The sequence below is a fragment of the Dermacentor albipictus genome, chromosome 9 (assembly GCF_038994185.2).
Source record: "Dermacentor albipictus isolate Rhodes 1998 colony chromosome 9, USDA_Dalb.pri_finalv2, whole genome shotgun sequence".
NCBI lineage: Eukaryota > Metazoa > Arthropoda > Arachnida > Ixodida > Ixodidae > Dermacentor > Dermacentor albipictus.
The window spans coordinates 24,478,848-24,506,448 of NC_091829.1; the positions used below are offsets into that span (position 1 = coordinate 24,478,848).

General features: G+C 47.0%; 1 protein-coding gene and 1 non-coding gene across 3 annotated transcripts; one reads left to right on the plus strand and one right to left on the minus strand.

Moving 5' to 3' along the window:
- Window positions 1-1,629: 1,629 nt before the first annotated feature.
- LOC135901929 (A disintegrin and metalloproteinase with thrombospondin motifs 18-like) lies at window positions 1,630-26,697 on the minus strand. 2 transcript variants are annotated; one of them, XM_070524756.1, is made up of 14 exons: window positions 26,170-26,697; window positions 25,297-25,706; window positions 23,389-23,506; window positions 23,182-23,262; window positions 21,886-22,032; window positions 19,724-19,980; window positions 18,006-18,165; window positions 15,993-16,082; window positions 13,856-14,037; window positions 9,354-9,453; window positions 7,837-8,044; window positions 6,948-7,060; window positions 5,237-5,351; window positions 1,630-1,850 (listed from the first exon to the last, which is right to left on the minus strand). In XM_070524756.1, exons 1-11 carry the CDS (start codon window positions 26,293-26,295, stop codon window positions 8,018-8,020), a joined length of 1,698 nt encoding a protein of 565 aa, XP_070380857.1. In that variant the 5' UTR covers window positions 26,296-26,697; the 3' UTR covers window positions 1,630-1,850; window positions 5,237-5,351; window positions 6,948-7,060; window positions 7,837-8,017. The 2 variants fall into 2 exon arrangements, with proteins under 2 accessions (XP_070380857.1, XP_065287841.1); XM_065431769.2 differs by having other exon boundaries at window positions 9,354-12,069; window positions 26,170-26,695.
- TRNAT-CGU (transfer RNA threonine (anticodon CGU)) lies at window positions 22,907-22,979 on the plus strand. Its single transcript has one exon. It is a non-coding gene; the product is annotated as a tRNA-Thr (tRNA).
- Window positions 26,698-27,601: the final 904 nt, after the last annotated feature.

A 27,601-nucleotide genomic window follows, 5' to 3' on the forward strand; every position in this document is an offset into this window, starting at 1 on the left:
TCCGGAACTGATGGAACAGCTATTGCCCTGTGTAGCCATAAATTAAATATGAGCGCAATTACTTTTTTAAAAAGTAACAATGAAAAACCCAAGTGCTGGAATCGATCCAGCGACCTCGTCTTCATTTTATCTGACAGTATTTTTCAATGTTCGTCGAAACCAATCGTCCACGACCTGAAGTGGTACGTAAGCTCAGCAACAGGCTTATATCGATAATTTTGCGTTTGATTCCCCTATTCCCTTGCCCCAGTGCAGTGTAGCCAACAGGACTCTTGACTGGTTAACAACCCTGTCTTCCTTTTATCTCTCTCTCACTCTCTCGCGTTTGATTTAGCGACGAAGTTACAAAAACCACAATTTTTAGCGAGATTTCGGTCGTTTCGCGAGTAGCGTCGGAACATTCGGCCTCGCCTCCTTGAGCATCTGGTGCATGATATTACAAGTATCAGGGCACAGCCATAAAAAGTAATTGATGTTTGCCGTATAAAGAAGCGGTAGTGTTTTTTTTTTCTTACCTTTCCCCGTGGTTTGGTAGGTTCTGGACGATCGTGCAGGCCGGCCTAATTTGACTTACTGCTCTACGGAGGTTGCAGTCTGCGTCGTGCTTGCTCTGATGTCCGTCGTTATTTCTGGGTGATACTACTTACCTTGTTTCAGTCTTGCCTTGAAACGACGGCTTCCGTTCCCGTGAGACTTCTTTGTTAGTAAGTACTTGCGTTGAGAAGCCTTAGTGACGATTTTGATGTACTATGCTGTGAATCACACTTCTCTAGAGTGATCAATTGGTATATTTAGCCATCTTCGTTAAAAGAAAGAAAGAAAGAAAGAAAGAAAGAAAGAAAGAAAGAAAGAAAGAAAGAAAGAAAGAAAGAAAGAAAGAAAGAAAGAAAGAAAGAAAGAAAGAAAGAAAGAAAGAAAGAAAGAAAGAAAGAAAGAAAGCACAGGCCGACGTTGAATGAGACCGCGCATGGTCAGACCACACGCTTGGTCAATATGCTGTAGCACAAACATAAGTAGAATCTTGCAAAAAAAAGGGCCACTCGACCACTCTAGACAAGTGTTGTTCACACTGCACTACAGTATAGTGACTCGCTCTTGTTCTTCTCTTTTCCCCTTTTGTCTCCAAGTGTGCGCGAGTGCTGGCACGTCGTAAGGTGAGCATTCCTGCATTATCGTTATTTTGCGGACCACCGTAAAGTTCAGTTTTAATCTGAGTAAAGGCTCCTAAGCAAGGAAAGACTCAAGAATAAATACTGGTGGCGATGCCTCCTCGGAGATCCTGGAGAAGCTCATGGTTACCTCATGGGTTTGGGCGCCGGCTTGGGACTGTTTGTCGATTGAAAGTTCGATTAGATTGCCTCCTAACGCTGCTTAGAGACTTCTACCGACAACTTTGCAAAATTTACGCGAGAAATAACTGATACTTAAATGTATAAATAAAAGGCCCGAGGATGGGGAAATAGTGAAATTCGTGACGTTTCCAACACTAGAAAAAAAAAGAAATTGGTCTTCAGTTCCTCCGCTGTAACAACCAACTTTGAACCCCAAATAACTGACATCAGCGTGATGGAAGAACATTTTACCAGCACAATTTGACTGAGTGTTCCCACTTTATTTGTTCCTTTATTATCAAGGCAGTGTCGTCCCGTGTCAGTGGGACGGTTTGCGCCTTGTATGCAGTCTACCTTCTGTCTTCTCCTTGAGCGCTATCCGCATAGTTCCCGGCGTTCCTCAGCCGTCGCGTCTTGGTACAGGGCCTCGGCTTGAGCCCTCGACGGGGGTCTGGGCCTCGGCGGCCACTGCTGCTCCGCGGCCCTCGTGAAGTGGTCGCCGACCACCGTCTGAATGAGCTGCAAACATACGTATCCTAACTAAGAAAACACGAGGGAGCTTCTTTAGAGCGTCTCGATAATAAACTGAGGGACTTCATTCATTCATTCATTCATTCATTCATTCATTCATTCATTCATTCATTCATTCATTCATTCGCTGCACAAGAAGTTCGCAAATTCAGTGCTCCTCTTGAGTGTTTTTTTAATGAATTGAGGCCTTTCATTGGATTCATTCGTTTGCAACAGAAAAACACCGCACGTCTGTGGTTCTCTTGAGTGACTGGTTAACGAACTGAAGTATTTTGTTGCGTTATTTAAAAAATAATTATTTCGGCGTACTTCTAAAGGCCGTTCTCCCATTTGCACAATACAAGGAGGAAGGGAGGTGGGGAAAGGGTTGAAGAATAATTATCACGCAAACTGGTGTGCAGGTGTTACGATTTCCTCACAATTTACAATTATGAATAATCTTAAATGTGAGTAAGCAGCTAGTACAAGCAAGAAAGCAGCAATGGCACCTAGATGAGGCACGACATCATCAAAATTTGGAGCGCGGCCGCGCCATGCGCAACGTCGCTTTCTTTTCTTTATTTATTTTTTTAATCTACTCAGCGTTCTCTACGCCCACCATCTTCCCCTCCTCTTCACCCATTTTCCAACCCCTACCATTTTTTAGCATTAAACCGGTATTAAGACGAGCTAAGTTAAGGCAAACTATCGGATATAATGAACGCTGTACATTTAGCGAGTTTCCGAGAGTCCGAAAGCGAAACAAATGAGCTTAAAACTAAACGCTAATTCGGTTGAATCGAACTTCCGCGGTCTTACCGACGCCTGGTACTGGGCCGAGCGAGAGGCCCTGATCGGTAAACGTGGAGGCGACTCTGATAGCTACCGAAGAAGCAAGGGATGATTCTGTAAGCAAAAAACAGCTACGCAAGTGTCGGTGATGATGCGGAAAGCTGAAGGGCCGACACTAAAAACAGTCATCGAAAAAGTCCTCAATGTGCCTCTGCAGTCTAACGAATGTGGTGAGCACACCGCCCAGCGGTGCTGACCACATCAATCTGATAATGGCCCGGATCCTCTGGTACGTTTTCTTTTTCAGCAAATAAGAACAACTACGAAGTATTTATAGGGGGGTGGGAGTATTCTGTAAGAGTCAGCCTTGTGGACTGTCCATTTCGGCTTCTGCTGATTGGCTAGGGCCGCTCGTTTCCTCCTCTCTCGCGCAGCTACACCCAATCAGCAGCGTCCGAAATGGACAGTCCACTAGGTGGACTCTTGCAGAATACTACCCCCCCCCCCCCGCCATGTATAGCGCACTGGTTATCGCGGCATCTGTCCCTGGTGCGGTGACACACGCCCTACACGCTTTCACATCTTATAGGGGTGCGGGGCAAACCTCAACACTTAAAGACGCCTAGCATGTGATTTGAGCGGTGGGAGTTACAGATGACCGGCGATACCCTGGCGGGAGAAGAAGCTCTCGTCCAGCAAGTACGTCGAGCAGCCATGGCCAGTGCAGTCCTGCAATGAGGACACCACCCACTCGACCTCAAGATCAACGACCTCGGTGGTCCAAATAAATGTTTTTTTTTCTCTCTCTCTCTCTTGCAAAATGACGAAAAGCAACAATAACTCATCAGCTTGAAGTGCATAAACCAATTCTTTGTACCATTAAAATCTAACAAATTACTTTTTAAGGCGAAAGCCGGTGTGCCCCACGAAGCGAAAAATCAGGCGTCCGGTGTTGACATCGGATGGCTAATAATTCATGTGATTCACGTGAAGACGTCACACTCCCAGCGCTGGACCTGCTGCAGCTCGCACTGCGAAATCCCACGGTGAACAGCCACGGCCTCGGCATGACGCCGTGGCCCACACCCAAAACTGGATTAAGGTGGATTGAGACGGATTAAGGTGAATTAAAGTGGATTAAGACGGATTAAAGTGAAATAAGGTTGATTAATGTGAATTAAGGTTGGTAAAAATTAGAGCAAGGTGGATTAAGGAAGAGTTTTAATTTAAGGAGATAATTTAGACAAGTGTTATCGGTTTCGCATTCGAGGTTTCGATTTACGTATGCTTCCAGTGCTCCTTGATTGTGCAATGCTTCTATGACTTTTGGTATCCCTTATGAACCAAATGTCTTTTCTTTATCTATGAAAGCCATATAAAAACGCTGGTTGCATTCCGTAGATTTCTCAATTACCTGATGGACGACACAAATGTCAGTCAGGTAATTAAATGAAAACGTTCAAAAATAGATATTGGTTATGGTTCTTAGGGCGGAGGATGTGCTGTGGGTGTCTTAAGTCTGGAGAACCTGCCTACACACGTCTGGCTCAGATTATTAGTCATCGAGAGTGTGCAGCGACGTCTTTGCCGGAGGCACAGCGCGTTGGCTGCCCGCCACTCCCTGACGTAAGCAGTGACGTCGCCCAGAGGAGGGTGGCTGCGCGCGCTGTTCCGTCTCGGCGTTTCTGTTTCGCACGCTCTCAGAGCTTCAAATTGCCTCTCTATTAGACATATTTTTCAGAATGAAAAGTTTATTTTCCTTGTACAAAGCGCTCGCTTCAATTTCCCTATTATGATTAGCCCACTGAAATTAAAGGTTCGAAGGTTAATTAGGATATTTGTGCTAATTAATGACTCATTACCACGAGCCGCTTGTCACCGCCTAATCGCCAAGGCTGACGGCATGTCTTCGCTTGACCCGTGCTTTTATTTAAAAGCAGCAATTTTTAAATGTTACTTATGTTATTCGTAGTTGGCTGTTTTGCCAACTGTAACGGGTTCGTGACCTCGTCAAGCTGCTCAAGCTTTTAGCCCCGTGCTCCTCCTATCCAAAGGAAATAAAGTTGATTGATTGATTGATTGATTGATTGATTGATTGATTGATTGATTGATTGATTGATTGATTGATTGATTGATTGATTGATTGATTGATTGATTGATTGATTGATTGAAATATCCAGTATATAGCGGCTCGCAATGATGATGGCCGCTGAAGTACCATAGGTTCGTGAACGACATGGGCAACAGGAGACTTTTGGGGGAAGCCAACGTTCCTGCAGTAAACTTGAAGAGTATGACGATTATGATTTTTGCGCGAAAAGATACGGTGGTACCTCATTTGCTTATAGGTAAGTTTGCCGGTGAAAATGAAGGGCACGTGTGGTACTAAAACTGGGGATGTTCTCGCACGCGGAGGTTTTCAGGTTTCAATTGTTCAGGCCCGTTTAGGTGCCCTTAGAGCTGACTCCCGGGAGCAAGCCGTTTACGAGCTATGTGACGGCATAAACAGAAAAGAAAATTAAAGTAAAAAAGCTTCGAGTACTGGCACAGAATAGAAAGTGCCACCATGCTCAATTTTTTCTTATCTCAATTGTCTGGTTTACCTGTGTACGAACAGTTGGCTCAGCACCGAAGAGGCGTGGTTGCCGAGGCCTCCTTGGTTCACGAACCGCGTGGCGTTCTCGTCGAACGAGAGGAAGGAGGGCGCGTACGGGAGCACTGCCAGGTGGTGGCCCGGAAGCAGCACGGTGTAGAATATTTTGGAAACACATAAACTCATTAGGCAGGAAGTATGGAACAAGACAACATCATATCCTAGACTAGTATGGAAACAAAGTGGAAGGGGGAGCGGCATTGCATTACATTCGAAGAACAACAGCCGAACCTTTTCAAGGCAACGACTAGGTTTTATTTGAGGGGGAAACAAGAGCACGAAATAGAACCAAATGAAAAAGGAACTGGCCCTGACAAATCCCAACTAGAAAAAAGCCGAATAAAAAATTCCTAGGTGCACAGCCACAGGGCTAGACGAGATTCCCGTTAGGCTGACTAATGAACTAGGACCAAAAAGTAAGGAAGTTCTGTTGAAAGCAGCACAAAAAAAAACCTCATAAGATAGACGAATACCAGATAGTTGACGATAAAGTCGAATGAATTTAATTCACAAAGGTAAAGGGGGAAAAAACAGATTTCACGCATACAGACCGTTGATCCCTATATCGGTATTGTACAGATTAGCAATGCAGGCGATTAAATTAAAGCTGCAAGCATGGCCACAGTATAACGGCATATTGGGAGAACTTCAGAATGGTTTCAGAATGGTTTCAGAATCGGTAGAATGATAACCTGGATGATAACTTATTTGTCCTTACCAAGCGTATTGAAATATTCAGAGTCAAAGGAGACCGCTATATGTGGCTTTTTAGACATTATAGGAGCGTATGACAACGTAGACCACACCGTTCTGTGGAATATTCTGGAAGGGGAGGCTTAGGCGACGATCGTATACAGCTTTTGAGAGAGATTTACCAAGAAAATACACTTTGCGTTGAATAGTGAGAGATGAGGAGCGAGGAGAAAGTTGAAAAAGTTGAGAAAGTGCCCTTTATCCCCACTGCTGTTTATGATGTACATGGTAAGGATGGAAAGGGCAATAGAGGGGAGTAATATCATGTTTAATCTCTCATACAAACAGGCAGGTACAGTATTAGAGCAGCAGCTTCCAGGTTTGTTTTATGCGGACGAAACATTGTGTTGCTAGCTGACAAGCAAAGTAATACACACGCTGTTAGGCTAGTTAGTGCATTGCATTCAGAAAAACCAGCCATAAAAGGACGCACGCAGAAAAGATACACGCAGACAGGAAAGAGGCCAGCCTCTTTCCTGTCTGCGCGTATGTTTCCTGCGTGTATAGGAAACCCTCGTGTCCTTTTTTCTTGCGGGGGGGGGGGGGGGGGGGTTGCTGGTTTTTCTAAATGCAAGCAAAGTGATATGCAACGTCTGGCTAATATCTGTGGAAAGGAAGGCGAGAATTTCGATCTGAAATTTAGCGTTCAAAAATCAGGTGCTATGGTACTCAATGAAAACAGTGAACAGACAGTTTCAATACAGGGCCTGGAAATACCTCGGGCAAAAGAATGTAAATACCTTGGTATATGGATAAACGAAGGCAATAGATATATGGAAACATAGGAAAAAATAACAGTGAAGGGGAAGAGGAGTGGCAGCCATAATGACGCACAAAGCGCTATGGGGATACAATAGGTACGAGATGCTCCAGGGTATGTGGAAAGGTGTGATGGTTCCAGGACTTACATTTGGAAATGCGGTTGTTTGCTTGAAATCAGGGGTACAATCGGGACTCGACGGCAACCTAAGGTCATCGGGATGCCTCGCATTGGGCGTTCATGGGAAGACTGCAAATGAAGCTGTGAAGGGTGATATGGGCTGGACTAGTTTTGAAGTGAGGGAAGCTCGCAGTAAAATTGAGTATGAAGAACGACTGAGGAATATAGAAGAAAGTAAGTGGGCTGGGAGAGTGTTCGTGTATCTGTACAGGAAAAACATTGATTCACAGTGGAGGAAAAAAACTAGAAAGGTTACCAGCAAGTACACGACCACGTATGTTGAACAACATGGCAACAAAGAACGTGTGGAAGGGGAAAGTCAGAGAGGCTAAGACATTCTCATGGGCGGTGACAATGTAAACATGCTATGAGCAACTTCTTAAAAGAAAAAAGAAACGAAATCGGAAAAGAAACAATTTATGATAACTCAAAGGGAAGCTCTTTACTTTTCGAAGCGAGATCAGGATGCCTTAGAAAACGCACATATAAAGCGAGATACAAGAAGAAGCATGTGCTTGCTGCGGTAAAGCTAGGGAAACGATTGTGCATAGTTTATTAGTATGTGAAGATATCTGTCGAGGGGTCGAATTAGGCACGTCTGGCCTCCTTAAGCCACTGGCTTCAGCGAGAGCAGGGGGAAAGTAAACATGTCCGCAATAGAGATTAGTAAGAGGCGATTGAAAGGTTGGTGGAAGTAAGGAAAGGATTAACAACGCAAGCGTACAAAAACAAAGTTCCCAAGATAGGTTCAGAAAGTTTCGTGATGGGAATTCTTCGTGTTTTTTTCTTCTTCTTTTTTTCTAACATAGGTAAGACATTAGGCAATACAGTAACAAGAGCTTGGTGGCAGAACTCACCACCCCGTTCCAAAGGGGACGCTTATAGCATCCATCAAGCATCCATCCATCCCTCCGATGCACTGGGCGAACCGGAATTGTTCGGCGGCTGCGAAGCGGTCGAGAACGTCACCGCAATTCAGGGCGACCGACTGCCCGTTCTCGACCAGAGAGCTGCCGTGGCTGCCGTGGCTGCCGAAGGCTACCGCCGTTTGGTGCGTTCACGTCGCTGCATGTAAGGCACCGTCGACAATCGGTAAATTAAGGAGGACACTCAATATATGGCAGAAAGCGCCTTCAGGCACTTCGAACGAGTAATAGTGGTGCTTATTTCGCTAAGCCATAAAGATGTAGGTGAAACTACAGCACTTTCGAGACAGTTCAGATCACGTGCATTATTAGGTACAAATATCTCCCCTGCGTACGGTGTAACACTGCGTTGTATAATGCGTCATGATGAACGGACAATGCCTGATCATGAGTGTGACACCACAGTTTACTGTACGCTTAGTCTAATTCCTAGGTTTATGTACGTACGTATTCTTATGTTTAGTTCGTGTTCTTCCTGATTATTTCATTCGTAGTTAATAATCAACTATTTAAGTACTATGTGTAGAGCAGACATATCGATATTATGTGTCAGAGCGACTTCAAAAACATCAATTTTAATTGTTTGCGACAAGCTACATTTTGCGCGGTTCTTTTCACGTGTCCCGCTTGACACGTGGTGTATTGTTATATTTGGAGGGCTTTCTTTATCACCCTTTTCTTAAACAATTAAAACTGATCCCATTCGTAGTAGCCCTAAAGTCAAGTGTTGACACGTCAGCCGTAATTATACTAATTAGAAAGTTCGTCAATAATTAATTACAAATTAATTAGTAAAACCACAAAACGTACGAGACACTCCTCCAGGTTGCTGCTAACGACAAGCGATTGGATTCATCCATGCAGACGTAAATTATTTAAGACAATACGTCATACGCCATAACATAACAAAACATCATACGTCGAAATTCCAGTCGATGTCAAAACTAGCACAGTTTAAAAGTGTAAGCCGATCCCGAAGTTCGCACAGTCAAAATGTTGAAAAAATCAAGAGTCCGACGCTCCTACTCTCATCACGCGAGGGGTGAGGCGGTAGAGTGCCGGGTGCAGTGACTCCGCTCCTATCACATCCTTAACTTTCTCAGGAAGGCTGTCTTTTATCGACTTCAGCTGAGGGTTGAATCACCGTCCAACTTTTTTATATAATCAATGATAATTACGTCTTCAAAGCGAAAAATCCCCGACACAGATTTTTGACTGTTCTGTCATGTTTGTTTGTTTGCTTGTTTGTTTGGCAATCCATCATCATGATGGCGCATCGGCAAAAGGCAACTGCAGAATTGCCCGACTATAGGCCTCCAGCACCACCCGACAGGAGCAGCATGCCGCCGCCGCAAGACCATGGTAGTGGAAGTGTCGCTAACAACTTCGTTCTAAGAAAAATGGAGGGGGGGGGGGGGGGAACGAGAGTTTGACTAAAGGGAACTCACCTCGAGTACTGCCTCTGCGCATTGTCCCGGGTCTCGTTGCAGTTGTCGCTGCCGCAGTTGTCCCGTCGCCTTGTCGAACGGGAACCACTTGCATCCCGTCCTGCGCCAACGTTTTCCGGTTCCTTGGCGCTATATCGCGCACCAGAGTAAGTTGCAGGCAGCGAGCGTTCCGGGTACAATCCGATGGCGCGTTGCACCGACTGTCGCGCTGCTCCAATATACTGACCACTCACCTGATTACTCTCCGGACGATGACTCCCGACTACTCGACTAGTCGCCGACTCACCCTTACTCTCCGACGATAAATTAAGCGACAGATCTGCAATAGAGGCGCTCGATCTTCTCACGCGACTGAAGTTCTCCCTAGAGAACACACACTTTTGTGTTTCGGGATGTGGTCTACAAACAAGCGCACGGAACCGCGATGTGTGCTTCAACTTCAGTTACGTCGGCGAACCTTGCCATCGAGTCAGTGGAGAAACGGGCTTTGACTTCCTTCGACCGATCCTCACCCCCTCCTCCCCTGCAAAGGATTTGTCTGCACTGTATTGATGTCTTTTTTTGCATCATCAAGAAGGCATCTTTAGATGCATTCCCGGCGGATCTAAACAGCACAGAGACATCCATTCAGTTTACAATTGAAACGAAAGTCTATGGTCGTCTTCCTTTTCTAGATGTGCTGGTAGAAGGCAAAAAACGGCCGCCTTTCTTTTGGTGCCTTCAGGAAGGAGTCGCACACCAGTCGCTCGTTACGAGTCTATTCACCAGGCCTGCCACAAACGCTCAGTTGCTCCTTCCCTGATACAAAGAACGCATAGGATTTGCCCCAGCGAAAATGACCGTGCCTCTGAGCTGTTCAGGATGCACCGCGAGCTTTCCGGTTGCGTTTACCCTATTAGTTTTACTCATTCCGTAGAACGGCGCACAAGCAAATGGCGCTTTGTCGCGCACGATGCGGCCCCGAGCCCACGCAGCCGTCCCCTATGTGCCAAGGGGTCAAAGAGGCGTTAGCACGGGTTCTGCGGACATTTGACGTACACGTGGCGCCTGTTCCCGCCTGGAGCTGGTGCAAGCGAGAGACCGGCTCGAGAAAGACAAGTTTCCAGTCGTTGTTTATAAAACTCCCTGCGCAGACTGTGGCTATGTTTATTTCGGCAAGAGCGGAAATGTTGAAAGACGGCTGAAAGACCACATGAATGACGTCCGAAAGATGAACGTTGTCTCCAACGCACTTACGGAGCGCGTGGCAACTTCTGATCATGTAATAATCAAATCAAATTTATTTTCCTCGTTCGAACGCTTTTACCGCCCGTTTCATCGGCGATGCCCCAGAGTGTGTTTTGCACCCTTTCACTGAGGAAAGACCAACCAATCACGTTAGCGTGCCCGTTCCGAGCGTCCGCGCCGATAGGCATCAATATAGTGTTCGAAGGCATGTGCGCATATACTGTATTAAATTTGTTTCGTACTAATGCGCAATGTGTTTAAGGAGCCTACGCACGAATAGATGAACTTGAAGGTACACCCGTGAGCAAAAGTATGCTGACCACAGGGTCACCGAAAACATACAGAATTTCTTCGTAATTAACACGCATAAACGCAAACTGACAAGTGCACTAGAAAACTCATAATGCCAAGTTTGGACTTCAGTCTTTAGTTTCAAGTTGCATTCGGCAACACGGGAGAAAATTAGTTTTATCGTGCAATCCCTGGTCCGTATATATTTGCTCACGGGTGTACATACGCCAACACAGATAACGGGTTGCTGCTTATAGCCAAATGACATGTCTTATAAGGGTTATAAACGGGGATAAAGTGCCTCAGAAAGGCTGGCCAACGTTTCGATAGGAGGACCTATCTTCGTCAAAGGCGGCCCCGTCATCCTCGGCATGTTAGTTTCAAAGGGTTAGTGCAGTGACGTCACGTGCGGTTGTTGTCGGTGGCGGCTTCTTGTAAAGGGAGAGGTCTCAAAGAGAATGAGCGCTGTCACCTGACGTCTGTAAGCCTGGTTCCTAAGACGAGGGGACAAGAGCGGGAGAGTGGGATGGCGCGGAGAAAAGAACAGAAATAAAAGGCAAAAAGAGCAAGAAAAGAAAAAGAAGGGCATGGGAGGGTGTTGGGGAAGCAAGAGGTTAGGGAGCATACAGGGATGTCGTTGGCGGCATGTTTTTGTGGCTTTAGAAGAGCCGGTCAGGCGGTCAGTGCGCGAGTAACAAAAAAGACACAAAAATACATCAGTTGAAAGAATTACATGAGTAGCGTAGCAGCAATGCATCGGGTAGTTTTGAAGGAGTTCAGATGGCGACAAGGAGTCTGGGGTGCAATACATGGGGTAGCTGGAAGACAGCGGTATGGTCTTTCCAGAGACGTTCTGCCAACCCCTTTCTTGATTTTGGATGTTTTATAAGAAACCTTTAAAAATATTTCAGGGTTACATACTTCACTCGTGCACATGCTTTATTGCATAATTGTCACAACGCTGCGGAAAAAGCCCAAGAGGCCTCCATGATCGGAAGACATGTAGGCATGCGTATACGTGCGTATACATGGAAGGCATGCGTATACTCTAGCAGTAGAGTTCTATTTCGTTATCTGCATATGGCACTCATACGTTTCGCATCACCAGGAGAGCATCGCCACCACAATCCCCACCACAAGGGGTCGGCCAGTGTCACATGGCGCACGGTCCTGAACACCCCCGGAGGCGCTAGGTGACCTGCATAGTTTTGATAGATTATGTACGCTACCTAGAAGGCGTGCGCAGCATGGGCAGCTGGGCTGTGCCTCTGAAACGTATAGCCGGGCATATGAATTAATGAATTCAATTCTGGACTTTTGCGTGCCAAAACCACGACACGATTGTGAGGCACGCCGTAGCGGGGGACTCCGGATTGATTTTGACTACCTGGGGTTCTTTAACGAACACTCAATGCACGGTACACGTTTTCTTCTTCTTTTTTTTTTGCATTTTGCTTCCATCGGAATGCGGTCGCCGCGACCTGGATTTGATCCCGCCACCTTGTGCTTGGCCGCACAAAGCCAGGCATGTAAGACTATTGTTAGATATTTTTTTCTTTTTTTTTTACTAATTTTGCCCAATCGTGGTGCTTTAACGTGCACCCACTGCACGGTACACGAGCGTTCTTGCATTCCGCCCCCATCGGAATGCAGCCTCCGCGACAGGATCGAACCAACGACCTCGAGCTGAGCAACGTAACGGCGTAGCCGCTGAGCTACCGCGGCGGGCCGCGAGGAGGGGAAGGGGAGGCGGTAACGCAAGCGATAACGGACCGCGGCATAGAACCTGCAAGCACTGCAGGGTGGCGACAACTGCGCAAATTTAGCCACTACTTGCCGCCAGATTCGGCGGGCCGTTATTTTGTGTCCCAAACTAGCTAGAAGTGGTGGCACACTGCCACCTCCTTTTGTTATGCGCTGTAGATGTTAACGGCATGCTTTTGATTGAGTTTTCTTAAAGCTAATTTCATTGCAGTGCGCGCAGGAAGTCTACACGCGCACCTCCAACATATGTCACGTTTTTTTTCCCCTTTAACGCACAAATTTATCTGTTCAGAATTGTACGTCGCTCGAAACATCGAGAGCATGGCGGTGCACAATTGGGTAGCATCACCTCTCGTCAAGTATGTGAAGCCGCGTGGTTGCCCTCCGTTTGCATGCAAAATAAGTAAAAGGAAACGTGCTTTTCTCAGTGCTCCTTAATGAAGAATGTGCTTACTAGCCTGTCGAACAATGAGGTGAAAACGCGTATAAGCGCGCCGGGCGTCCAGCACACATGTGCTATGTTTTAAAGCAGATAGGTTTCGTTGCCCCGTTGGCCCGTTTTCGTGGTTGAAATTTCACCGCCCATACAAAGGGCGCGTAATGTCGTACGGCCGAGTTCTTTGAGACGCACATGCGGTCGCGCGAGAGCTCTGTGACGTTCGATAGGTTTAGATGCTGTGGTGGAGCGCCCGGGAAAGACATACTCTCCTGCTTTCTCGCCGTCCTCTCCCAGAGTGACGGCTGTGGGAGAGGGCTCCGGCGGGAGAGGAAGATGGTAGTCGTCTTCCACGCAGGTGCTCGCACCGCTGGATACAATGGGGACGACAGCGCACATGTGAAGAATCGGCTTACGTGTTAGCCACCTGCACTACCGCTACAGATGCTGTAATTAACGGTTCTTTTGAACCTTTGCGCGACGTGGCGCCTGGCGCTGTGCCGAAGGACGGGGAATGCTATGCGTTGCGTGGATTCCATCGACGTCAACTGAACGTGATACTTTCGAAATCGACATATAGAGAATGCCGTTGTTGATTCGCTATCCATATACGCACGCAATTCCGCTATCCATATGCCACACTACAAAGCTGCCTCGTAGCAATAGGCTTCCGTGATACACAACTTGCTATTCGCGCCTCAAATGGCGCGAAAACTGTCAACAGATACGCACACTAGCGCGTGGCGTGATAAGCCGCAAGCGTAACGCTTCCGCTCAGAACCACCTAGAAATCCCTCGACGGAACCAGCGGTCCCAAATGTTCGCGATGTCGGAGAAGAGGCCAGGGTTGCGTCGCCTCGGCCTCGGGGTGGTCTTGGTAGTGGTAGTGGTTCGTGTGGCCGTTTTCGACGTAGCCGCGCTGCCGCCATCTTGACCTGCGACCACGCACGAGCCCTCACGGCAGTACTGCGCTCGACAGAAAGAACGAGTAAGGCATGTGATTGATCAGGAATTCGAGCGATGACGATTCGCATTCGCAAAGAACAATGCGTGGCACAATGCTAGAACTTTACATATGTCGCACGCACTCCAAATGTTTCGCTCGTTCGTTCGTTCCTCCCTTCGTTCGCTCGCTCACTTATTTACCGGCGCTACATTGCAGCAGTTTCCTCGTCTGGCACGCAGTTGACTCGGGAACGAATCTTCGGGGAGAGGGGGAGAGTCATTGTTCTTAGCTATTTTTATTGTGACAGCAATTATATGGACACGCCAAGTGGATCTTTGCCGTCGTCGCCGTCGCCGTCAGGTCCCGTCTATATTTAGGTATAGATATGCTACATGCTATGCCATGTTATAAGTCATGCGCTATATGCGAGTTACATTTCGACGCCCTTCCATCACTAAAGCTGTTCGTAACAGGTTTTACGTTCTTGACAATGTTATTCCTCAAAATTTGTGAATGGCAGCCCACAAAAAAATGTCATAAAACAAAACATTGACAGCGTATGTCTCATCTCCAATGTTCATAGACTTAAATATTAAACGTGCAAAACGATAACAGAGCTCAAACCTCCAGATGATGTAATTTTACTGGCGCGGCTTTGCGCTACCTTTGGGATGGGCCCAGGGAAGAGGTTTGAAACATACCCGATATGGTAAACTAGTGGTAAACTCGCTAACAAACGCGCTGGCTTTAATTAATAAATATAAATAAAATTGTACGATGGCAGGAATCAAACACAGGACTCCTAGCACTACAGGTCGTTTTTACTTAGCTTAACGTTTAGTTCAATTCAAACTGCCACTGCGGCTACGAGGCTTACACTTACCGTAATATTCTAACATGTTGCTGTCGCATTCATTGCTTCGCCATTATGGCGAGACTGTGGTTTTATTTCTTTTTCGGCTCGCGACGGATCTAACTTAAAGCCACCGCTTTACTCCCTACAACGGAAGGTTGTAGAGGAGTCGGTGAAAGCTACAAATGTAAAATCATTTGGACATCACTTGGTCTCGTGAAAAGGTCTGTAGACTGTGCTCGACTTTCTTCCAGCTGCTCTTCCGTGGGTGCGACGGGAACGGAGTGACGGGGCATGGGCTGGGGTGCTACTATTTGTGCTTGCACTCTTTCAACTCCTCCTCCACTCCCATTTTCCTCCCGCTTGCTTTCCTGCTTTCTTCCAATTACAAATAGGTGAGCACGCCTTTCGGGGTACTTGTTAACGTCAAAAACAAGTGGTCCACTTGACATAAGACAACACAAGCCCCTCGATCTGTCTTCTCTCCTCGTACACGTCTCTGTGCACTAAAACGTTCACAAGATGCAAGTAAAGCAACTAGCCCAGTTTAACATTCTGTTACACATACGGTACAAACAAGCTGCCGCACCCTTTCGTAAATATCTCTCTATACCCCTCTTCGTTATCCCTCTACCATCACGCGGCGGTCGATTTAGCGGCCGAGTGTAGCAGACGTGCATGCGTTAGCATTCATGTTCGTGTTCACCGCAACTTTATCTTTGCGTGGTTAACATTAGAATACGTAGCACGACCGATGTTTGGGCTAGTTGGTTAAAATGTACTTTGAAATTCTGGGGCATTGTGCGTCAGAAATAACGATCCGATTTTGAGGCCCGCCGCAGCTGGCGACTTCGGATCGATGTTGACAAAATAGAAGTGTATGACGTGCACCCAAATTTGAGCAAGCGATCACGGGTTTTCTTTTTTTGTGTGTGCATTCCGGCTCCAAAAGCTTTTTTTATGTGGCCGCGATCAGAAACCACGACCTCCAGGCTCAGCACCGCAACACGCCATAGCCACTAGGCTACCGCAGCTAATTGGGCTCGTTGGTAACGATTCGTATCTATTTTTATTATTTATTTTACTTGAGCAACTCAGTGAATACACGGGCCGTGAATATACCTTTCCAGTGGCACACGATGTGCCATCCAGAGCGGGGTGCGCCGAACTAGCCCACGGTCCTTCCTGGCACCACAGTTCCTGGCACACGTCCTACAGACAGAGAGAGAGGGAGAAAGTAACCAGTGTCACAGAGTTAGGGAGAACCATTGTTAGACGCCATCATGACGCACAAGCCGATGACAGCCTGCAAGACCTGATGCTATGAAATGTCAAATTTGCTTGTGTTGTACTATTTTCCCTCCCTGTAACAACCCTCAAGCGAGGGTTAACAGTATTAAGAAAGAAAGAAAGAAAGAAAGAAAGAAAGAAAGAAAGAAAGAAAGAAAGAAAGAAAGAAAGAAAGAAAGAAAGAAAGAGAAGAAAGAAAGAAAGAAAGAAAGAAAGAAAGAAAGAAAGAAAGAAAGAAAGAAAGAAAGAAAGAAAGAAAGACGAAGACGGCCTACAGACACGGCTGAACGAAACCTCGTATCACACGCTCCTCTCTTACATTTGGGAAGCCGGTAACTTAGACCCCCTGCTAAGAGTACGCGAGAGTGGCGAGATATTTACCCCATCCCCTCGCATGCCTTCGATGAAGACGCATATCAGCAATAAGGACGTCTTTAGCGCGATAGCTTCAAAGGCCCCGTGACACAGCGAAATCCAGCGTCGGCGTCCAACGTCCAGCGCCGATTGTCTCAAGAGCGAAAAATCACTCCGAACCACGAATTCCGAACCATGCAAGCGCTTCGTGTAGGGCACAGAAGTTAGTGAACTAATTGAATTTCTCGAAGTAAAACGCATCAGAAAAATCGTAAGGCACGACTTAGACAAAACCTACGGAAATGATAGCGTCGCATTGTAATTTGAATATACGAGGAAGCATTATTACGTAAAGCGATCTGCGACGTGGCCAAAGTGCGCGCCCGCGCGGGCCCCATCTTAGAAGCGATCTGCGGTGTTTGCTGAGCGCGCGTAGTGCCGGTGGCTTCGTATGCGCTGTGCTTTCGACGTTTTGTTCGCGTTGAAGCGAGAGATGCTCAAAAGTCAATTCGCTTGCTGCTGCCGCGATTCCTCACACCCGCAATTTGACAGCGAGTTTCTGCGCTCATCGAGCGAGATGTGTTCAGTTTAGCTTTGCGCGCGTGACACCGTGCTTGTCAATTTAGTTAAAACACGTTGGCGGGCTAGCTGGTTTGAATGTATGATAGAATGTGTGAGGGCGACTGAACAAGGACGTAGAAAGAAGCAGACACAAAAACAGATCTGTCTCTGTGTGTCTGTTTGTTCCTACGTCCTCGTTTTTATCATCATTGCTAATTTATTTAGTAAGCGAATGTTCATAAGGCCGCTACAACTACTATCCTTACTTAGCACAGCTATCCACTAATTTGCCATCGCAATCGGTGCTTCGCATTTCGGGCGAAAGTGCGACATTTTTACTCTACTTATAGAGAAAAAAAATTATTACGCCGTCAAAATTCATTGCGTCGCGGCCTGGCTGGTGCAGAAACTTCGCCAACGTCGCCGGATGTCTTTCTTATTTTGCGCCTTTTCAGCTTTTCATGTCTCCTCTCACGATAAAATGTTTCTTTTTTCTTCGTTTACGAAAGGTAACTTATTGACACAGTCTAAAGTAATTTTTTCTATTTAATGGCCTTTAAGAACACGCAGCTTTTGGAAACAAACAGACACACAGTTAGAGTACGTTTCCGGCCCTGGCGAACGAAAAGGCGTCGAGTTCAGATTGTGCGCATGCGCAGTCAGTCTCACAACCTTTTTTTTTTTTTCAGGATGGAAGGAGTACGCTAAGGTCCAATTAGCGCGTGAATGACACTTTTCCGCCCCTATATATATACTTCTAAAGCGGCACGTTACCGCGGAATACTGCTAAACTCAGCGACGCTATTCTCCACCTGTGCGACCTCCGGCTGCCTAATTATACTTGTACTGCAAAGTGAGCTGTTGGCCGAGTTGTGAACCTAAAAGCAGAGGAGGACGAAGACCGGGCCCTTCAGTGTACGCTGCACTTACATTGAAGGGGCTCCTGGACGAAGTGTACGCTCTGTACTTCGCTCCCAGCGCCAGCTGGCACTGGTCGTCCGCCGGAAACAACTGGCCAGGGAGCGGGTCTTCGCTCAGCTTCTCAACTGGGTGACTGGTCTTCGACGCCAGGCACGACGACGCTCGGCTCCTGCAACAGGAAGTCACACATGAGCCGCCATGGGCCGTAATACCATACCGTTTCTCCATTCCCTATGTTAGCCTTTGGCTAAAAGTGCAACGTACTTGAGTGACCATACTGTAAAAACAAAATGAAGTTGAACAAACTACCACTACGACTACTAAAATTGATGCTGCTGCCGCTACTACCAGTACTATTATTACTACTAACTACGGCCACTACTACTGCTACTACGACTGCTGATGCTACTGCTACTAGACTGCTCCGCCTCCTCATCTTATAACTACTAGTACTGCTACTACCAGTACTACTACTGGTGGTACCACTACTCCTACTTCTGCACCTCTTCCTCCGCTACTGCAACTGCTACTACGGCTGCTGATGCTGCTGCTACTACTACTACTACTACTACTACTACTACTACTACTACTACTACTACTACTACTACTACTACTACTACTAATACTTCTAACGATAACACTATTATGTTACTGGCGATTCTTTCGATCGTCCCTTCACTTTCGCATACACGCGCGTGAGGCATATAACGCAATGCCCCACTGTAAACATTCGTTGGGGTCACGGTATTTCAGCGGTGCACAATTATATTTCGCTGCACGGGAAAGAAACTTATAGACAATAAATAAAGGACAGGAAGCTTAAAGCGCGAGCTATATGTTCAAGGATCTCAACTCTCTGCGCCAGCGCTGCACAGCTATGGTCACGTGCCACATAGGCGCGCGCGTACGTACAAAAATCTAATCGCGATGGATGGCCGAAAGGGGAATCGAATGAATAATTAGATATGGGCGTAAAATACCTTACAATTAGGCATCTTGCCAGATGCACCCAGAGCCCACTAACCGCAAGCGCAACATATCGTGTTCAGTGGCGAGCTAGTCCTAGTACCTGTTCTGCTTAACTGCCTTTTCAAGTAGTTTTAATTCGTTCTTCAGTTATGAGAGGATATGTTCGTAAACCAGCGACATGGGTATGAAATACATTTTGTTGGACTTAAAGCTTAAATTTATTCTAAAGCAGTAAATAGCATGAACGTTCGTGTGAATCGTTCATTTTCCTTATTTATTTATTTATTTATTTATTTATTTATTTATTTTTACATTTGCCCTCCATCACTGTGCGTCCGCCGTGACCAGGAATCGAACCCACGACCGCGTTCTCAGCAGATGAACGGTATAGCCCTTGAGGAACCGAGGCAGGCCGTCTATAGATTGAGAACACTAATAAAGCTTATAGGATATGTCTGCACACAGGATTTATACCTGTGGTCTTACGCTTTTTGTCAGCTATTCTCTACAGACTGTGTTCAAAAAAGCAGTTAAAAAGCCTATATATATATATATATATATATATATATATATATATATACACCTCAAATATCTTTTGTTGGTAGGAGATCTGTATTTGTCACACAGAAGGACCAATCTGAAGGGAGACACCCTAGCCAGCTTCCCAGGTCATTCGAATATGGACTGTGCAATAACTATCCCACAAATCCCGTTGCACTCAGCCGTTTCTTTATGACCAAAGACGCGACAGCACTCACTTGAGAAAGTCGTCGAGGTATTGTCTCGAGCAGGCGGACCAGCTGGTCCTTCCTGCGCCTACGCTGGGTGACATGATGAAGCGGCTCGGGTTACATTTGTTTCCGGTTCCGTCATGATCCATGCCCAGATTGTGTCCCATCTCGTGCGCCGCCTCCAGGGCCGCCTGGAAGTTCTCCGCCTGGATGATGCTGCAGCTGAAGCGGCACTGGCACATGCCTCCCACAAACGCCAGGCCTATCACGTTGTTGCTCTTGCCCTGCACGCACGCGTGCGATGCGCGGATAAGCTGCACGTCTGCAAAGAGGGCACTGGGTTCTTGATTTTTTTTTATTGCGATAGCGCCCTGCCGAATTGCCGCCGTCCGCGTTTGGCGTCGGCGTCGCCGTGAGGTTCCACAAAAACCAAGTGCAATAAGACAGCAGCAGCGCGCCGTATGCTGGAGGTGTGATGGAAAACATACGAGGGTGAGCGGAGAAGGACAGTGGCTTAAAGCCCCTCAAACCTCGTAAAGTAGTGCCACTCTTCTCCTCCGCCTTCACTCCTCCTCGTTTCTCCTCTCTTTCACGCTCAATCCTCGACCGTGGCGCCACCTACATTGCTCGAGCGTAGCAACGGCCCCAACATGCGCTCCTCACCACTCCGTAGACGCTTCTCGAGCAAAAATGGCGCTGAAGCAAGGCGCGTGGGCCCACGTGATGCTATTAGGCCAATAGCGACGCGGCGGCGGCCTCGGCCAGAGCGCGCGAGGAGGAGGCGGCATTCTTCAGAGCGTGGCACTACTTTACGAAGTTTAAGGGGTTTTACAGTGGCTGGGTGCGGCGGCATCTTATCGCGCAAACAAGGGAGGAAAGCGGGGAGTGTGAGCGCCGACTTTTCGCGCGCGCAAGAGGGGCAAGCGGGGAGACATGCACGCGCTAGGAGGGATGTGGAAATTAATTGGGCAGGTTAGCATGCGTCTCCGCTTCTACTCCGGCCGCGACTGCGCACGCTGCGAGTGAGCGCGGCCGCGCGCGTCCTATCCTGCAAGTAATTTGTGGTGGGTTCGAAGGCTAGGCAACCTGAGATAGTAGATGGCTTTGCGTGCGCTGCGTTCTCGCTCGCCTAGTTCGCGTTAAAGCGAGATGCAGCAGGAAAGAAAATTCACTCGTCGCTGCTGCCGCTCTTCATCATGCCAGCGCTCTGACAGCGAGTGTCCGCGGTCATCGAGTGAGATGTGTTCGAGTTTGCCACCGTTCTGACAGCGAGTGTCCGTGGTCATCGAGTGAGATGTGTTCGAGTTTGCCAGCGTTCTTACACCGAGTGTCCGCGGTCACCGAGTGAGATGTGCTCTAGTTTGCCAGCGTTCTGACAGCGAGTGTCCGCGGTCATCGAGTGAGATGTGTTCGAGTTTGCCAGCGTTCTGACAGCAAGTGTCCGCGGTCATCGAGTGAGATGTGTTCGAGTTTGCCAGCGTTCTGACAGCAAGTGTCCGCGGTCATCGAGTGAGATGTGTTCGAGTTTGCCAGCGTTCTGACAGCAAGTGTCCATGGCCATAGAGTGATATGCGTTCGAGTTTGCCTGTGTACGCGTGACACCATGCTTGTTAACTTAGTAAGCGAATGTTTACGGTAGATTATACAGCTCATAAAACTACTAACCTTACCGCGTATTGCTGTCTAATATTTTGCTATCGCAATCAATGCTTCGCCTTTCGGGCGAAACTGCGACTTTCTTCAGCCTATAGGTAGTTCAAAGAAAGTTCACAGACAGATAACGTGAGGCGTAGTCAATGACAACATCATTACGCGGTCATAGCCAGACTTGAGCACCGTCGCATAAGCCCCTGACTAATCGCTACCTGTATACACTGTTATGTCTGCTAATTCATTTTTCTGGAGTTGGCCAGAGAATTAAGTTTCACAGGTGAAGTGAAGTTTTAACATTTTTCACATTACATTATACAAAGTGGAAGCCAAGTCTGGAGAGTGCGCACACAATCAGCAATTCCAGGCCCGACAGCGTCATTGTGTTTTCATACATTCCCATTCCGGGGCTAGCTACCGGCTGTAAGATTACTTCGCTATAATAGACAATTTACTACATCGATGTTCCTTAAAGAACGCGATCCGACTTTTACGCTGTACGCTAGAGCAAATAGTGCCCACATTCAAGCAATACGCACACTGTGTAAGTCGAGTCCGGACATCAGTATCGCGTGGTCCCACTTTCCACGTCCTTGGCTGGCCGCTTCCTTGTTTCGTCTGCACTGCCACGTGCAGAAGTTGTCTAAGTAGTTGTCGATCTCACCGCCGGCCGTGCTGGGACCAGACTGCGATGACAGAGTACGCATTTGCATTAACTGCATAGCGCAATCTGGATGCTTGCTTTGACCACTGCGGGCACATGCAAGTGCATAGCGCCTGCATGGTTCGGTAATTTTCTGATACTTTTCGTACACGAAGTGGATTAAAGACAGTGATAACATCGTGACATCTATGACGTCACATGGATACACGAAATTATAAAAATTGTTGGAAGAAGCTTGACGTTTGTTACTAAGTTATTTCGTATCCGCACCGGAGAGCACTGTATAGAAAGATCCAGAAGCATGACCTGGAAGCCTAGACTTATGTAATGATTCCCGCAGTTTAGTGATAATTGTAGTCGAATTAATAACAATTAAATCACTCGTCGAATAACCAGCAGGCTGCACGGTATATTCAACTGAAGTTACCCTAAGGCCACGTATGAGTCTCTATAGCCCAGAAAGCAACGCAGTAGTTGATGCACTTCCTGAATCTTAATGTGCAGTTCCATAAGAACCACTCGCTAGCGTTTTCACTGTCCCTCTCCTTGCACGCTTTTTTTTTAGTTTCATCGCTTTACCGATGTCCCTATATATAGGGTAGAAAACCATACTTGCGTCTGGTCGACGTCCCTGCCCTTTCTTCTCTCTCGCCGAAAGGTTACCTAGGTTACCTGCCACGACACAAATGCCATGCGGCTTCCGCATGACATTCATGTCGTGGCCAGTTGCCTTCGTTGACCTTCACCCAAAAAGACCCCATACTCGTGACGCCTGCGGCAGAAAGGTTGTTCCACATCCGCCGCCAAGGCTTGTGAGTGGTGGCGCTGGCTAACACTCCCAAGGTTTGTTGTAGTAGTCAAACATAAATGCCCGAGAAGTTGGATGGGGAAACGGCGCCGCGGTAGCTCAATTGGTTAGAGCATCGCACACGTAATGCGAAGACGTGGGATCGTTCCCCACCTGCGGCAAGTTGTTCTTACATCCACATTAATTGTCATTAATTTATCATTTCTTTAATTTCAGTCAGTAAGTACAAGTAATTTCCGCGATGTTGTCCTTGGCGTCTTTGTTTGTTGGCCTCTCATAATATCGTTAATAAAAATCGGGCCCCTCGGTTAATCCCTTTCTTCTCGTTCATGCATTTCCGCGGTAATTCCCGCAGGACCTCACCTTCGAGTCGAGGACTTCAAGGTGGACGATATCCAGCCCGATCGGTATTCCCAGTGACCTGTACTCCAGAATAAGCTGGATCTGCAACGAAAAGGTAATGAGAAACGTTTTTCAGAGAGGTGTTTCGATATAGTTAAACTCCCAAATAGAAACGTAACGCTACTAAGGGCCTCATTTGGCCGGGTCGCTTGGTTGGTGAACGCCCACCTGTTCGAGCATGGCTATTAGCCGCTTGTGCAGCTCGTTCTCGTTGGGACTTCTGTTCCTGAGAGCGGCATCCACGAACACCGCCAGCTCGATGGCACGACGATTGGACGCAGTAGCTCTGCAGATGAAGTACCGGTCAACATCATCATCATCATCAAACACAACAACAACCACAACCAAGTGTGCTTTAAACTTTGCTGCTCCTTACTCAATGTGCAGACGCTAACCTTCATTGTGCTGTAAAATCACGAAAAATTATCCGTGTTTGAGAGAGAGAAAGATACATGGGATGGGAAAGGTAGCGAGGTCAACCGGAAGAGATTCTGGCTTGCCACCCTGCACTGGAGGAAGCGTAAAGGGAAATCAAGCACGGAGTTTAAATCTGCTTGCTGCTTTGCCTTCCTTGTAAAGTCTTGTATCCACCACGTGTTTATGACAACTTTATCACAAATATGTATATTATTGTTACTGATTGAGTAAACAATCGCGGGTAATTATTATTCATCTCAGAAACACATATTTAAAATATAATTGGATGCTTAAGAGGAAGCTTTAGCTCGGGCCCAACTCCGACGCGGCCTATTCAAATACATGTAAAACGCAAAAACGTTTTTATGAGATAACCCCTGCACCGATATTGATGAAATTTGTTGCATTTGAAAGAGAAAGTTAAATTCTAGTGACTGTTGGAAGCGGAATTTCGATTTAGGGCTTGAATTTTCCTAAATCGATTTTCAAATATTTGACCATTTGAAAAAAATAGAAGCACAAAGTTTACAAATTCATAGCTCTGCATCAAGAACTGATATCGCGGTTCTGTAAACGGCATCCATTAGATCATTCAAAGCGGACAAATTCAATATGTCATGTTACATCTTACGTGAATTTGTTACGTTGGTTACAAGGGTTTTGCAAAAGTTGTATTTCCCTATGATTAAATTTTTTTATATTCATGTGTAACATATCAATTTTGTCCACTTTAGATGTATTATTAGATGCAATTCACAGAATTGTATTATCATGTTTAGTCGTTGAGTTACAGAGTTGTAAACTTGATAGTTTCGTTTTCTGAAAATTTTCGATTTTTGCCAATTTTTAATAAGAAATTGACGACTTAACTCAAAAATTCGAAACCAACAGTCGCTAGATTTTAAGTTTGTCTTTTAAATGCAACAAACCTCGTCAAATTTGGTGCAGTGGTTGCCGAGAAAAACGAATTCTGCTTTTACATGTATTTAGATAGGAGCACTCGAGCTAAAGCTTCCTCTTAATGTCAGCAGAAAAATCTGAACGAGCCTGAGTAGCTTCATCAAAATTCCTAAAGAAATGACGAATTATCCCCACCACACTTACCCCCCCCCCGCCCTTTAATTTGCCAGTATAAGCATTAGAGAACCTAAAGCAACACTTCTACGACGATCTCCAGAGGCAAGACCGCAACGAAATTCATCGATTGGGAGAGCGATCTTGGGGCTGGTAAGTACGACATCCAAATGACAAGATGCAATTTTATAGTTATAATACTACAAAAAACTTCGAAACGGTGGAAGCTCCTTGCATAGAAGTAGAGCAGTCACAAGGAGAGTTATACGAATGGGTGAAATGTACGAACGAGTGCAACGACAGCTCATGCAAGAACGTCAGTAAGTTTATATAATGGCAATCCGCTTGAAGCCCCGTGCTTAAGTCAGCAGGGCGGTAACTGCGGAGCGCTCTCTCTCGCAAAACACTCGCAAAATGAGCACCCAGTGCGACAATTGTTCTTAAGGTGAACAGCACATAAGAGCGATGGACATGAACGTATAGACACAAGACGTAACTAGGCTCAAACGAACCGGCAATGTGGTACGTCACGACGTGGATAGAACAGATCCAAGAGGGAAACCTCGTGATCAAATGGTGACTTACCTGCGTCTTCTGGTGGACAGCTTGCTCCAAGAGGTCAGCAACTTGGACGTTGAAGGTACGCGGCCCACTACGTGTCTTCCTTCGTCTTCGTTTCCGTCGGCAACACCACCCCTGTGGTTTCGGTTGGGCGCCACAGAAATCGCCTCGCCCTGAGCCGTGATAATCATGGCGTGCACTTCCTTGTCGCCGGGACACGCAATAACCACCGCCCTGCCCGTACCGCTGACACCCTGTTCGTAGACTGCGCCTTCGAAGGTGCAGTTGGCCGACGACACCGCAGGTCCGGCGAAGGACTCGATGGCAGCCCGCTTACGGCGAAGCGGCACGTACAACCTGCGCTCTCCGGTGCGCAGTGACAGAATTTCTGGCCTGATGGCCACTCGTGCGTGCTCGTCGGGGAGTTCTGGTTCCTGAGCGAAAAAGAAAGAAAGTTGAGGCGAACGCTCTGTTTGTATATTAACAGGCATGTACAGGGAAAAGTTTGTCGGCGCGCTTGTTGCTTCAACGTAACTTAAAGTCGTGCGCTAAGTTACGAAAATACCTGGACGGGTGGGGTAAATCGCAGGCACGTGACACACAGGCCGTGTCATATGCGTCTGTGATACTCTCCACTAGCCTAGATCTCTGCGTAATTTCAGAGTGCAAAGCTACTTTATAAACAGAGTCCGATTCAGAAGCCATTATTCTATGAAACAAACACACCGACCTGCTACATCACCTACGCATCCAATAATCACAAGCAAATTGTAATATGGAATCAGACGGCACTAACATTGTGCTTAGAAAGCCAGACACACTAATTCTCAGCTGAAAAAAGAAAACTACCGAGTTCGATCATCACTTATTAAGCAAAATATATACGTTTCGACTCACCTGAGCAGCGGACACTCCATCCAAGAGAAGTACTTGCAGTGCCGCGCAGATGACCAGCAAACCTAACGTTACACTCGATGGCAAATGGCCGACGGGGCGTGCTGAGTGTACTTCACTAGTTGCCATTTTCTTTCTTTTCGAGTAGTGCTCGCTTAAGCACTTTCTAGGTTTCAAGGATGGTACTCCGGACAAAACGAGAGCAGATGAATGTACGTTCACCAGCGGCAGAACTCGCGCGCCTGCAGCCTTGGCCCTGACTCATATCGATAGGTAGCTGCATACGCGCATGTTATATATCCGTGCGCGCTACTGACGCTGTCTCCCGGGCACACGGGCGTGGGTGGCATGCGGAGTGAACAAAGCGTGACTCCGCGGTGCCGTACACAGCAGGGCACGCCGCGCAGTCACCTGCTGTCGATAATGTCACCCACCGGAAGGTGTTGCCACACTCACGTGCATGCCAGTGACTCGGTGTCGAAACCCTGCTCGTTACACGCCTTGTGGTCCTGCGTTGACGAATGTGACCTTTTTTGATGTTTTCGCCCGAGTCTGTCTCCCTTTGTAGAGAATTGAGGACTTCTCGGTAGCCAACAACATTAGCATGCACCTCCTGGGCTGCAATGGGAGTCAGATACAGGCTTGCTTTTTCAGACCGCGTGAAATTTACGTTTGGCCACAACACTTCATCGAGACTGCTGCTGCCGAAGTATGAACTTTCAGCATGGTTGACGATATCCATTAGTAGGACATGTAAAATACTGCTTTCTCCAGCCTCTTCCAGACTTCTTGCCTCCGCTATCTGTCAATGGATTCGTACAGTGAAATACAGAAAACACAACACTCTGGCAATCATCAACTGTGGTCGCGCAAAGACTGTCGTTAGGCGTCTACGTTGTAAAGAGTATCCTTCTCTACACTGAGACCAAGGCAAGTTCGTGTGTCGCAACGCCGGATCCAGCGACATTCCTTCTACGACCACTCTTGACGAACTCAAACCTCCCGGTTCATAAACTTCTGTGTCGTAAGATTCCGGCAAATTATCTGTGAAGAATACTTCGTCTATGTTCCCTGGCCTCTATTGCAGGTATTATCATGTATGGCATCATCGCGTTGCCTTAGCAGGAGGCGTCGCCCCAAATTTACTTGTCCCCGTCAGCTTTTAATCTAAAGTACACGACGTGTGAGCGGTGATGATCGTCGGTGTCGTCATCGAGTCTTCATTTTCATCGTAGACGTCAGGCCATCTATCGCTTTTCTTGGATGGCACTTTAGACTTTCACGGCTCGAACTGACATCTACAATGCTTTCAGGTTCCAAGTTTTTTTTTCTTTGTGCAAGATCCCCCACGTAGCAGACCCAGTTCGAGGCACAAGTCCGAGGCTCACTGTTGGTGCCGAAGGCTTATTCTGTTGAAGACGGTTTGAACATTTTG

Coding starts and splice junctions, on each gene's coding strand:
- LOC135901929 (XM_070524756.1), bottom strand. CDS start 26,295: ATGGCAACTAGTGAAGTACACTCAGCACGCCCCGTCGGCCATTTGCCA. Junction 16,083..18,005: donor CGTCCAGGAGCCCCTTCAAT/GTAAGTGCAGCG, acceptor CTCTGTCTGTAG/GACGTGTGCCAGGAACTGTG. Junction 9,454..13,855: donor TTCCGTCGAGGGATTTCTAG/GTGGTTCTGAGC, acceptor ACGTTGGCGCAG/GACGGGATGCAAGTGGTTCC.